The sequence below is a fragment of the Odontesthes bonariensis genome, chromosome 14 (genome assembly GCF_027942865.1).
Source record: "Odontesthes bonariensis isolate fOdoBon6 chromosome 14, fOdoBon6.hap1, whole genome shotgun sequence".
Taxonomy (NCBI): Eukaryota; Metazoa; Chordata; class Actinopteri; order Atheriniformes; family Atherinopsidae; genus Odontesthes; species Odontesthes bonariensis.
In genome coordinates this window covers 35489836-35503476 of record NC_134519.1, presented here as the reverse complement: position 1 = coordinate 35503476, position 13641 = coordinate 35489836, and the positions used below count along the sequence as shown (strand labels likewise).

The following is a 13641-nucleotide window of genomic DNA, read 5'->3' as shown; positions in this document are numbered from 1 at the left end:
TATGTTGGATATTTAGACATTCAACAGGTCGTGGTTAGGTTTAGGGTTATGATGGTTGTGATGCTTGTGATGGTTATGGTATTGGACTTTGCTAAGATCTTTAAGACTTTGCTAAGATCGATAAACAAGTTTGTGTGTTTATGTTTATGCATTTGGCAGACGCTTTTATCCAAAGCGACTTACACTGATATCCCAGGTAGGCAGGTAGAGTAAGGGGCTCTTTCCCAAGGACCCCTGCTGGAGGTAGTACCTTTCATGCGTGATGGGGGGCATGATTCCAGTCACCCACATTAAGGGCAGCAATCTTACCACTACACTATCCAGTCCCTACCCAGTCGTGTGGAAGTAAATAGGCATCCATAGTGATAACACCCAGTATAAGAAATACACAGCAAGGCCATAGGAAAAGTAACCACCTGGACTTAACTAAGTGAACATAGGAAAGTACTGGCTAGGGCTGGGCGATTTGGCCTAAAAATAAAATCTTGATTTTTTTTTTTTTTTTTTTTTTTTCCCCTTTCTCAAACTGATGGACAATTTTCGATTTAAACCTCGATTTTTTTCTGTTTTTCTCTTAAGAAACCAGACTAAGGCAAAATTTAAATACATATTTTCTTTGACACAATTGAGAATTACCAAATGACAAATGAGATTACCAAGTAGTCTAGGCCTATGTGAACAAATCAGTTCAAGAATAAAAAATGAAATAAAAACAGCACCATTAATGTGCAAAAATTTCAAACTGAAAAAAAAAATCTCTTGTAGGCCATCCCTGAAAGTGGTGGAATAATAAACTATGTTTTGCAGCTGCTCTGCGACTGTAGCTCTAGTTTTGTTATATAAATTAATGCAACTGTGGTGAAATGCTTGCGGCTGGGCAGTTGATACTTCGGGTTTAGCGTTTGCAGCATCTTAATGAATCCATTTTTTCTACGGTATAGATGGGGACCATATCTTTGCTATGTAATATGTCACCTCATCTGTGATGGCCTGCCACCGGGGCCCTTTCTTGTCATAAGGAATGGCTGTTGAAAATGCTGCTACCATGGTTACCTGCTTTTTTGCAGGCACTTTGTGGCTTGAGCTAGCATCTGCATCTCTTAGTGCTGCACACTCCTGCCATTCCACTGCACGTCTCTGTCGGAGGTGCTGGAATAAGTTTGTTATCCCATGTTTTGCAGCGATCGACTTTCTACAAACTTTACACAGAACAGTTGTTTGTTCTATGTCTGACCGCTTGTACCCGAACCACTTCCATACAACTGAAGTAGAACCATTTTTAGGAAGAAGTTCTTCTTCAGCTCTGTTTGTTGACATTTTTATTGCATGCTACGTCTGTCGGTGCCGCGGGGAATGTGATCGTAGTGGCTGAGTTTTGTGCGCATTCTGGAAAGGGAGAGAGTAGGCTACCACGGAGTCCCTTAAAGCAAAACAAATCTGCGGAGTCTAGAAATGTTTTTAAATCGCGATTTTTCGGTTCAACCATTTAAAAAAACGTAGGAAAATAAAATTGCGGTTTAATATTTAAACCGAAAAAAAATCGCCCAGCCCTAGTACTGCCATGACTAAAGTTTCAGCTGTTATCTAACCCTAAGTGACACAGTGAGTAACTGTTCATTCCTGAAATAAACATTTTGGAGTCCACGTCCTGTGGTTGTTGGAAAGATGTTACTCTGCTTCAGAGGGGTCACATTTTTGGTCTGCAACAGGCAAAAGCAATAAGGAGATTGCATAAACTACTAAAATTGAGTTAACAACTGTCCAACCTCTAATTTAAACCTTGAAGGAAAGTAGTGCACCATCACCAAAGCAAGACATTTGGTCAGAAGAAAGTCTTAAATGACTTTGATTGGAGATATTTATTTTTACTGCAATGCTTAATGATGAAAGTAAGGATTTCAACACACACCATTTAAACTAAGAAGTAAAACTAAAACGTATTAGGACTAAACAGCTGTGCAGCCTTGATAAATTCACTTATCATTGAACCTAATCAAAAGAAAAGGCTGCTATTGGCAAGGGAGCATAAATATTGGACTCTGAAGCAATGGGAAAAAAATAAATTTGGTCAGATGATTTCAGATTTGTTTTGTTCTCCAGTGATTGGCTGATCAGGATTAAAAAAAACGTGCCATGTGAAATGCTGCAACCATCACACCTCATGCTTAATTTACACGCCTATAGTGGAAGCGTTATGATCCAGGGTTCCTTTAGTTGGCCACCTCTTGATTCAAGAATGTCATGTGCACAAAAATTTGCTGAATGTACAGTGTTGAAACCAGGTTTTTCCATCGCTGATGGTATGGTCATATTCCTAAATAATACCAGGATTAATCCAATTATGAAATAGTGGTTTAGGGAACCTGAGACATGATTTTGACTCATGACTGGCTACCACATATTATGTGTAATATCATGATGAGAACAGATGGGGAATACGAGGACATCATGAAAGCCCATATGGTTGTAGTTGACAAGCACAAGGTCGTCTGTTAGGCTGTATGTGAAAGCTGTGGCTGTATGTGAAAGCTGTGATGGGTCATTTTAATTTTATATTAGTGGACAGGCTATCAGTGGTTTAACAGCAGCTAAAGTATTATTCAGATTTTCAAATTAAAGACAAAGGCAACTAAAAACAAATGGTAATCACTAGGGTTGTGCCGATGGACGATATCATCGTCCATCATCATGGATGGTAACCATCGTGATGCCACGCCCACTTTTTCTTTTTTTTTTTTTTTTTTTTTTTAGGAATATATATAACTAATATGAATTAGTCAGGCATGAAAATTAAAATAGCCTATGCTACAAATATGCCTAATTGGCTTATTCTTATACGATTTTTTTGCGTTTTTTTGGCAAGCCCTGAGCGCACGGACACGTTGATCGTTGCATATTCTTCTGGATGGTGAACACGCAGGTGATCGCATAGATTTGTTGTCTGTTCATCTTTGGCACGGACCATAGATGCGCAAATCTTACAGACACATTTATTTAAATCTTTTGGCAGCCCACGCTCATTTGGTTCAAAACCAAAGAAATTCCAAATAGGCGAAGTGGTGCCCTTCTTTCCAACCAACTCCTGCGTCATGGTAGGTTGCCAGCTGTTGAAATGAAATGAGCCTCTCTAACGGAATAAAACGGATGCTTTTAACCGTTAAAATTCAGGAATGGAACGGCAGCTTTTTATAACGCGCAGCGCGCCAAAGCGCATTAATAAAACAAAATATATAGTTTTAAATGTATTACCATTAAATTGCCGTTAGTAGATTATTATTATATATTTTATGATGGCCTAAATATTTATTTATTGTTACAATTAAGTAGGTTAAATAAGTAGGCTATCTATGGGTTAGTGACATTCTGGCACGGGCCATTCAAACGCAATGGAAGGATGTTTTTTCCCCCCTTACAGCTAAAGCCTGGGGATTCTGTGTAGAATCATCACCATGTAGCTTATATACTACCGTTTTATTATTATTAATAAGTCGTAGCCAACCCCCCCCCCCCCCCCGACGACGATATCATCGTCCATCACGATGTTTCACTGTAAACATCGTCTTCTGCCAATTAAGAAGACATCACCCAACCCTAGTAATCACTCTTTCCACAGAGACTTAGAGATGGGCAATCTTTCACGTTTGCTCCACACGGGCAGGAAAGCTGTAAATGTTTCTTCTGTTACCACCGTGAGGCAGTGCTGCACTCGCCACACAAAATCTTACCAGAACTACATTTCCATATAAAACAGATGTAGATGAAGAATGGGCCGAACAAAACACATGGCCTCTAAAATGACGCATTTCACAGTATTCACTTCAGTGTGACGTCACCTTCCGTTTTCCCTGTAGTATACGTGTACAGCCTTTATAGCTGTGAAGGTTTTCAGTTAACTTGTCTTTTAATAGTGGTCTTTTAGTCACTGAAACTTTGCTTTTCTTTCCAGGGTTCATTGTGGCTGTTAAAGTGGACCCGGCCACAGGATTTGTGACAGGAGGAAACCGCTTTAATTGTGGCACTTGGATGGACAAAATGGGGGAGAGCGACAGAGCAAGAAACAAAGGCATGCCAGCTACTCCAAGGTAAGACGCCCACACTCATCATACCTGTAAATTTAGGCACTTTTTAAGCAGCTATCAAAACATAATTCACTTTTTAGTTTAAAACTAATTAGATTTAGTATTGAAGGGATTGCTATATCAGTCACTAGAAAGATTGATTATTTCTTAAGTTTTTCAACAAGACAGAAAGAAAAAGATTCTCCGATTACAAGATGAGGATTTCAGTGTTGGAGCAAATGATCCAGTTCCTCTACTTAAGTAAAAGGCAACAGTATAGCATTTACTATATTTGTATATACAACAAAATTAAAACACATCAGTATAACTAAAACTTTTGGACTGAAAACTTCTTAGTCCTTAGCCGTATCAATTCAATTCAATTCATTCAATATCACTTATGGGGAGAGTTGCAACCATTAAAATGATGGTGCCAGCAAAAGTTAACTACTTGTTTTCAATAATGTCCATAAAACCATCTTTGCCTGGGGGCTTCCTCTGCTGTCTTCTGGGTGGATGCGCTGTTGTCCCTGCGGTGGGCTGCCCAGGTTCTGTGCTCTGTGGGGACTGCTGGTGGCCTGGGTCTTGGGACCCTCTCTCCCTGCTTCTGATTCCCTCTGCACTCATAACTGAGCACAATTCATGTAAAACATGTACCATATATTTAGCATGTTCATACACACACACATTCATTCACCCAGTCACATGCTCATCATACAGTTGCTGTGTCGTCCTGTGGTTTCAAACCGTCCGTATCCACAGTTATGTTATATGTACTTGCTCCTGGTGTTGTTGCTGCTTGTGATTGTTTTTTTGTTTTAGGATGTTTTCTGTTTGGTTTCTACAGATATAGCTAGTTGTCTGTTTTTGTCTTGTTTTTCATTGCTCTCCCTCTTTCCCTGTCCCCCTGTCAGGTTCGGCACTATTATACATGAAGTATTGTAACAATAAGTTAATAAGCAGTACTTGGGAATCAAGGGGAGCTTTACATTCATAAAGCTTTGCTTAGCAAAACAAATTTGTTTGGCATAACATGGTATTCTGATTACAATTCTGCTCCCATGATTCAGGTCAGGACAAAGGGGGGAAAAAAGATTTTTTTAAAAAGAGGGAGCTGAGCCACAAAGCTATCCATCCATCCATCCATCCATCCATTCATCCATCCATCCATCCATCCATCCATTGTCTTCCGCTTATCTGAAGTCGCCTCACGGTTCAGGAGAGAAACCCAATCATCCCTCTCCCCAGAGACACTCTCCAGCTCTTGCTGGGGGATCCCAAGGCGTTCCCAGACCAGAAAGGACATATGATCCCTCCAGCGAGTTCTGGGTCTGCCCCGGTGAGGCATCCGAACCAGATGCTTGAACCACCTCAGCTGACTCCTTTTGATGTGGAGGAGCAGCAGCTCCATTCCGAGCTCCTTCCAGATGGCCGAGCTCCTTACCTCATCTCTCAGGCTGAGCTCCACCATCCTCCGAAGGAAACCCGTTTCAGCCGCTTGTATTCACAATTTGTTTTTTTTTCAGTCACTAACCGGATCTCGTGACCATAGGTAAGGGTAGAAACAAGGATGGACCAGTAGAATTTTCTTTACTACAATGGACTGGATCAGCGCCCTCAATACAGCCGACAAAGCCCCAATCCGTCTGTCCATCTCACTCCAACCTGTGATCGATCTTGAAGAAGATCCCAAGATACTTAAACCCCTCCACCTGAAGCAGGGACTCATCCCCAACCCAGAAAGAGCATTCCACATTTTCTGGGGAAAATCAATCTGTTGGTTTCGTCAGCGAGGCCACTTTTTTTTCCGGTTGGCTTTGTATGTACAAATTGGACTAATTTGGAATTTAACGAATTGGATTTGATTGTATTACAATGAACTGGTTAGTAATTTGCTTGAAGTGGACTGCATCTTTGAAGTGCCTTGAGCTGACATTTGTTGTCACATGGCTTTATAGATCAAACTGAATTGAATTTGATTAAATTGAATAGCCATAGGGTGAGGGGCTCTGCCATACAGAGGGAGCTTGCAGTAGAACCGCTGCTCCTCCACATCGAAAGGAGCTAACTGAGGTGGTGCGGACATCTGATAAGGATTTCTCCTGGTTGCCTACCCTTGGAAGTTTTTTCTGGGGATCCCCAAGCAGGGGCTAGAGAGTGTTGCTGGGTGAGGGATGTCTGGGGTTCCCTCCTGGACCTGTTGCCTCTGCGATCTGACCTTGGATAAGCAGAACCTAACGAATGGATGGAAGTCAGTCTCATATGTAGAGAAGTATATAGCATAATAAATAATTCTTGAACAAAACAGGAGGGCCTCAAAATGGTCTTATAGTTCCTAAAATGTACTTTGCTACTTTTGACTTTAGGGGGCTGTGCTATTAGAAAATGCAAGAAGACAGAGAATGTCTTCTTTTTGATAGACAATCTTTGAGTTTTATGCAACATTACAAAAAAGCACAGCATTACATTGCTTATAAAATTTCAAATGTTTTGTCATCAAGAGATTGAAAACTGAGTTGAGTGACAAGTCAATAAAAATAAGTTTTTGTTCGTGTATTATTTTTTCTGTCTAGAGATGGAGCAGCAGTGGAGATAGTTGGTCTCAGTAAATCAACTCTTCGTTGGATTGTGGAGCTACATGCCGAAGGACTTTTCCCTTATGATGGTGTTAAATTCCAGAGAGATGGTATTAATAGCACACATGATATTACAAATGTCCTAAAAATGTCTTACGTTTACCCTGACTGACCAAAATAAAACACTTCTATAATGTTTCAGGTAAAGAAGTGTTTATCTCGTATTCCCAGTGGAACCAGCAGCTCCAGCAGTCCTTTGAAGCAGGATTCTGGGTGTCTGGGGACCCACATGATCCCAACGAGAAACACCCTGATCTGGTGCATAAAAAGGGCATTTACAAAGACACCTATGGAGCTTCCAGTCCCTGGTGTGACTACCAGCTGAGACCCAACTTTACTGTTGCCATGGTGGTGGTAGGCAGAAAGCAACTTAAAGTTTCTACATGTTACTGATTATTGGCTTTTAACCCTGGATGAACAGAAGTCTGGGTTGAATAAATGTCAGCTGTGTTTGAATGACAGGCTCCAGAGCTGTTCACAGTGGAGAGAGCTTGGAAGGCTTTGGAGATGGCTGAGAAGAATCTACTGGGACCACTGGGAATGAAAACTCTCGACCCTGAGTAATGCTTCATCACACTGCTTTCAAACACACAATTAGCATCTGTGCTTTCAACTATACTCACGTTTAGTTGGAAAGACAGTGAATGAATTGCTTATTTTTGTATTTGTTTTAGTTGAAGTTAGCAGATAGAATAGTTGTAAAATATGATACCTACAAAAACAGGTACAGTGTTTCTATTAGAAATGGAATTTGATAGTCTTTCTGTTATCTTAGTGACATGGTGTACTGCGGTGTCTATGATAATGCACTGGACAACGACAACTACAACCTTGCAAAAGGCTTCAACTACCACCAGGGACCGGTGAGTCACACATGGCCTCTGGCACTGCTGTTATGGTGCAGATGAGTCCCACCGTCCTGCTTACAAAGCTACAATGCCATGAGCTTTGGATGGTGCCAGTGACCATGATGCTGCTCAAGGGATACTTGGTTGCACAGCATTAGTTTGTACACTTGAATGTGTAATAATTTTAGTCTTTAATAGAGCTACACTCAATATGAAAAACCCTTATCTCCCACTTACAGAAGTATTTACTTTTTTGCTGTGGCAATTGCTTTAATTGTCTTGTCTAAGTTGTCTAAAGTCGTGATTAATTGAAAAATGGCATACATCTTTGTATATATATGTCCCACAGTCTAAATCTACAATGTGAAGCTCAGCTAACTATGTAGTCCTCTGTGATGAAACAAAGTGAGTCTTAGATTAGGATGAGGGTTTGAAACCACCTCTGAAGCTTCAAGTGTTCTTAGACGGTGGCCTTGATCATTGGAAAGAATAGGTTCGGAAACACCAGGACTCTTCCTTGACTTGGCCATCCAGCCAAATTCAATTAACTGGGCAAATTAATATTTGGTTTGGAGGATGGCAGAAGGTGTTCAGAGTAACAGCTAAACAACATAGAGGTTGGAAATGATCAAACAATACTGAAAGCGCAAACAAAAGATTCTCTTTTCTGTTTAGAAAAAGCTAATCGCCTGCTAATACAAACCCAAAAGTCAAGCATGGTCGTGGTTATCATCACGTTGTGAAAACTTAATCAGGCTGCAGAGACCTGAAGCAGGGCTAACACTTAAGCTTTTAGCTTAACGATTAGTTGAAGTAAAAAGCTAAAATAGCGGTGGTGTCGATGCCACGATTCTAAAAACATGACAGTACTCGTTTTTCTACCGGGGATGAAATTCCTCCGGAGGCACCAAATACATGAGCCGTGGCTCAGTGGTTAGAGTCAGTCGTCCAATAATCGGATCCAATAATCTCGCCACTCAAAAAGATTGGTGGAACTGACAGCTGGAGGGGTGTCATGGCCGAGGTGCCCTTGAGCAAGGCACTGTACCCCCATGCTCCCTGGGCGCTGTGAATGGCTGCCCACCGCTCCAGGTTGGCAGCTGTCTCTGAGTGTGTGACCCTTTGCATGTGTGTGTCAAACAGGTGCCAACCTGGATGGGTTAAAAGTGGAGGACAAATTTCTTGTGTATGCATGACAATAAATCTGATCTTAATAACCAATTATTTTTCTTTCTTTGTGAAAAGGAGTGGCTGTGGCCAGTGGGCTACTTCCTGCGTGCTAAACTCTACTTTGCCAAGAAGTTAGGGGAGGAGACCTATGCCAAGACAGTCATGCTGGTGAAAAATGTTCTGTCACGACATTACACTCACCTGGAGAGGTAGGACTGTTACCTTCTATCTCTATTTTGAAAAAAAAATGCTCTAATGTCGCCTACATTATGGAATTGACCAGTTTTAGTGCTTCAGATCATTTTTGATGACTCTAAACATCTGCCTCCTCAGGTCTCCATGGAAGGGCTTGCCAGAGCTCACCAATGAGAATGGCCAGCATTGCCATTTCAGCTGTGAGACTCAGGCCTGGTCTCTGGCCACTGTGCTGGAGGTTCTTTATGATCTGTAGAGGTGAAAGAACAGGGGCAACTCAGTGAAACTGAATCACTCACTGCCCACCTCCGTAACCCTATCCTGTGATCACAGTGCTCTCTATGCCATTTAGTCATGTTCTTTGAGTAGGGAAAGAGTAGTAACATACGTGCCATTTGAATTACAGTTTTCTCCTTGCACTGGGAGCTCAGTTAAAACACTTTGTCCTATCACAGTATTTGAATGTATTAATTGTTCTACATGCAGCATATTTCCAACATGTCAAACAAAATTTCTAATTTCACTCACTGAAGCACTACTGTCTCATTTCTAAGGTAAAACTCGTATTTTTACACTTTGTTGGTGTACTGTTCCCCTAAAACTCAGCCCTTAAATCTGTGCTACCTAGATTTGTTTGTTCTGATACATATTCCTTGCAGTGGCAGGTGCCACCACTGGCCAGTAAGTGAGGGATCCTTCACCGTTTCTATGCTACCAGTGGAGGAACTTTCCAGGGAAGCTACTCTCATTTTGATATTTTTCTGCTTATTTTGTCTAATTTCGCCTCTCTGGATTAAAAACTACAATTATTATATTTGGTCTCAGTCATGGAGTAAAGCCAAAATAAGAGTACTGGTCCTTAGGAACACTTTGCACACTATCAGGCTGTTTTTTTGTTTTTTTTTAATCATTAGAGGCCTGATCATTTGGTAAATATTGCAACATAATTGCAAACTAACAATGGCTGTTTGGAACAACGTATTGTTAGACAAATGAATTGTTTGTAGCTTTAAGTATTTTACTTTTGACAGTGTATAGCTTCAGTGAGTGTTGTGGATTTTTTGAGATATTTAGGCGAATCATGCTGACACTTGTCTGAATCTATACCTGCACTGGTACCCTGTTATATCTGTTTGAACACAGTCGGATTTATATGGTGTCAATCATCTTGAACATGCACATGCTGCAAGTCATATAGCAATATATTTCTGATATACATTAAAATAATCAATAATTGATAAGTCTGAATTGAATGATCCATGTAATGATGGGTTCATCTGGTTGGTTCTCTGCCTTCATATTTTAAAGTAACTCAATTATTATTTACTTGAAATCAGCCACATGGGGTTATTTCGGAATCCATAATAAATGTGATCAAATGGGCTTTGAAGAACAAGTCATTTAACAAAAAAGGGAAAAGGTAGATGTATCTTAGTGTTCTTTAATTCAACATAGATTTAGAATTTTCTGTGATTCTGTGCATTTAAATCCGACGGTCACGGCCTTCTGTCGCCTGGTTAATTGGGTGATCCTGAACTGTGATGTAACAGCATTAATGCGCATCACCAGTTCCAGTTGTTTTGTGTTTGTAGATTCATCTGAGGCCACAGGGACTGGTCTATAAAGTAGCTCACTCTTTATCCCATGCCTCGAAACACCTGTCAGTAAGTAGTTTTCCTGCCAGAAACGGGTCTTCCACATCGCTGCAGTTCTCCTCCAAACCTTGTTATGTAGTTCCTAGTTTTATTGTGTGTTCATGATCATGTTTGTGCTCGTAACTGGTGCCAGTGTTATTCAGAGTGCAGTAACGGTTCGGTTTCCTGAGGAAGAGTGATTGTTACTGCTTGGAAACGCTGGACAAAGAAGATATACTGCCTCACAGGTGCACCTTCCACTACACTGGTTCTGTCATATCCATGTCCTGCCATCCGTCTGTCTGGTCTTACTGTGTTACACTTTTAACCACAGACTAAAGTATGCTTAATAAACTGTTACATGACTAGAATGTTGCCTTCTCTTTTATTTGCGTGTACAGTGTTTTAGTCCCACCGTTGTGCTGTGGTAAGCAGTTTATTATCACTAAGACAAACTGATCACGAACACAAGCAAAACCATCCTGAAGAGAAACTTTGGATCTTTAATGATGAGTTCCTGAGGTTTGTTTTCACATGAAAACTAAAAGGAAGAGGAACTGTGCTAATCTGCAGGGTGATGAAGATCAGAGCTGGGGAGGTGAAAAGAGAAAAGCACACAGCTGACAGTTCAATTCTGCACATGCATTCAGAGCAGGGTTTTTTCCAATTTGAATTGAAATGAGATGGAACCATAAAACAGACGACCAGCTGCTGCATCTGTGGAGGAAAAGAAAACAACGGACACAAGCACCTGCGAAAAGTCTGCAACAGCGACGTGTTACTTTAGCGCCACATTCAACAACAAAACAGAACCCGGTAAGGAGAGAAGAAAAAAAAACACCACAAAGAAGCTAACATGGAGAGCGGGGAGGCCACCGTGTTCATGGTCTGCATGATGGTGATATTAATCATGGACGATCACATCAGGCGTCTAACATGGAGGCTGGAAGAGCTCACAGAGAGAGTCAGGAGACGCAGGATGGAGCGCAGGCCATACTTCTTGGTTTCATGAAGGAAGGAGAGCAGAGCGCCGCAGACAAAGGAGACCACGTGGAGGTTTAACTTATTAAACACGCCAAGGTTGTGTCCGTGTCGTATGAGGAAACATTTCAGCTGTTATTCTACTGTTTGTGTTCCTAATGAACATTAGGAACATGAAGACGCAGAAATCTGACAAGGGGCGGAGCTACCGACCACAAAACACCTGAGATGTGTTCCTATAGAACCCAGAACAGACCCAGCTGAGGAGAAGGAGCTGAAATGGTTCCAGGAACTGAGGGCGATGGTCCCGAGTTCCTGTATGCGGAAAAAACGGCCCCGTTCCTGAAAAGGTTATAGGAACTGCCAAAGGTTCCTACAGTGCGAATGCGCCCTAAGTTTCTTAATACTACCCCTGTAACGCTTCAGCCATTACTTCTCTTTGTACATGTAGGTTACACCCAGTTGTCCCGTGTTCCTTGCCAGAACCTCGCTGTATTTGTGCAGTGGGGTCCCTTCTCATGCCTAGAAGGGCCATCTCTGCTTCTGCCTGGTCTCCTGTTCACCACGTTAAAGCAGCATTTCCTGTTCAGTTATTTTCTTTTTCTATACATTTTCTGCTCTCAGAGCGGGGTACACCCTGGACAAGTCGTCAGTCCATCACAGAGACAAACCACCACACCTAGGGACAATTTTAGAGACACCAGTTAACCTAACATGCATGTTTTTGGACAGTGGGAGGAAGCTGGAGTACCGGAGAGAACCCACCCATACACGGGGAGAACATGCAGACTCCACACAGAAAGGACCAGCTGGGAGTTGAACCTGGAACCTTCTCGCTGTGAGGCGACTCTTTGAATTTCCTTTTGGGAAAAAGGGAAGTTTCTCTTTTCTTATGTTTGCTCTACGTGTGTGTGTGTGTGTGTGTGTGTGTGTGTGTGTGTGTGTGTGTGTGTGTGTGTGTGTGTGTGTGTGTGTGTGTGTGTGTGTGTGTGTGTGTGAGAGAGAGATGGAGATTTAACGTGACCGGGCCAAAACTGACATGGCAGAAGGTCAAAATCAAATACAAGAACATTCGGCAGAATGGTAAGGGCCCGAGTAATACTTAACAACGCACAAGCTGTACCCAGAAGGTGCAGCTTGTCAGGGTGGGGTGGTGATGTAGGACACGAATGCGGACTTATAAAAGAAAACTTGGTTTATTTCACAAAAATAACAAAGTTCAAACAAAAAGCGCGGCTGAGAACCAGTCCGGCGGAAAAGATGCATTTTCATGCATATTCTTTTTAAAGTCCTGATACTTATGACCATGTGATGCTGATGTGCCAAAAGATTAAGTATCTCCTTGTTTGTGAAACCTATCCTAAAGTACAATTCCACAAAATGCTCCACGGTCCTAATTTGAACAACTCTCCTCCTCTGACTTTATTCTCGTAAATTTAGGACTTTATTCTCGAAGTCTGTGATTTTTTTTTTTTCTCTCTGTGGCCCTAATATTTCATCAATTTATATATAGCCTTATAGTCTATGGGAAACTGTAACTGATATAATGATTGCAACATCATCTAAAATCATCATTTATCTAAAATGATTGAAATGAATGATCACAAACGTTTAAATAATGACAGTGGGTCTAGTTATATGTGATTACAATGTGCAGTGGGTAGTGGAATAACTATTGGTTTCTGTTTGTGGTGACTGCTGACTGAGATAAAGGATGAGATTAAATAGATCCTGGAAATTAGCCTGGTCTGAAGCAGGCTAGCTCCACAGAATAAATCTCCATGGTAACTTATACCAGAACATATCCTACTGCCCCCTATCCCGCTTTTGTTCAACCGGATCTCGGATAAGTTGAACCAGGATAACCTAGGTATCCCGGCTTAATCCCTTATCCTAGTTTTGTGCAACGGACCCCTGGTTATTGCATCTTTTTCATTTTTATTATTATTTATTTTCCCTGTAACAGATTTGGGGTTTTTCAGTTAAATTGTACAGAATATAAGTCACATTAAAGATGGGAAAAGAGTTTGGAAATTATGTATTATGGGTTTTTTTTAAGTCCCAAAAACTTGGCATTTTAAAGTTTTAGACTTTTGAGAGCCATTATGACAGTTAAACT

General features: G+C 41.2%; 1 protein-coding gene across 2 annotated transcripts in view; it reads left to right on the top strand.

Moving 5' to 3' along the window:
• Nucleotides 1-10912, top strand: part of LOC142399480 (glycogen debranching enzyme-like) — a 96583-nt gene extending 85671 nt beyond the window's left edge. For both annotated transcript variants that reach the window (XM_075484189.1, XM_075484188.1), the window contains exons 29-35: nucleotides 3947-4082; nucleotides 6632-6744; nucleotides 6837-7048; nucleotides 7157-7254; nucleotides 7470-7557; nucleotides 8788-8921; nucleotides 9046-10912. In XM_075484189.1, coding sequence (XP_075340304.1) covers nucleotides 3947-4082; nucleotides 6632-6744; nucleotides 6837-7048; nucleotides 7157-7254; nucleotides 7470-7557; nucleotides 8788-8921; nucleotides 9046-9163 — 899 coding nt within the window. In that variant the 3' untranslated portion in view covers nucleotides 9164-10912. The remainder of the gene's footprint in view (nucleotides 1-3946; nucleotides 4083-6631; nucleotides 6745-6836; nucleotides 7049-7156; nucleotides 7255-7469; nucleotides 7558-8787; nucleotides 8922-9045) is intronic.
• Nucleotides 10913-13641: the final 2729 nt, after the last annotated feature.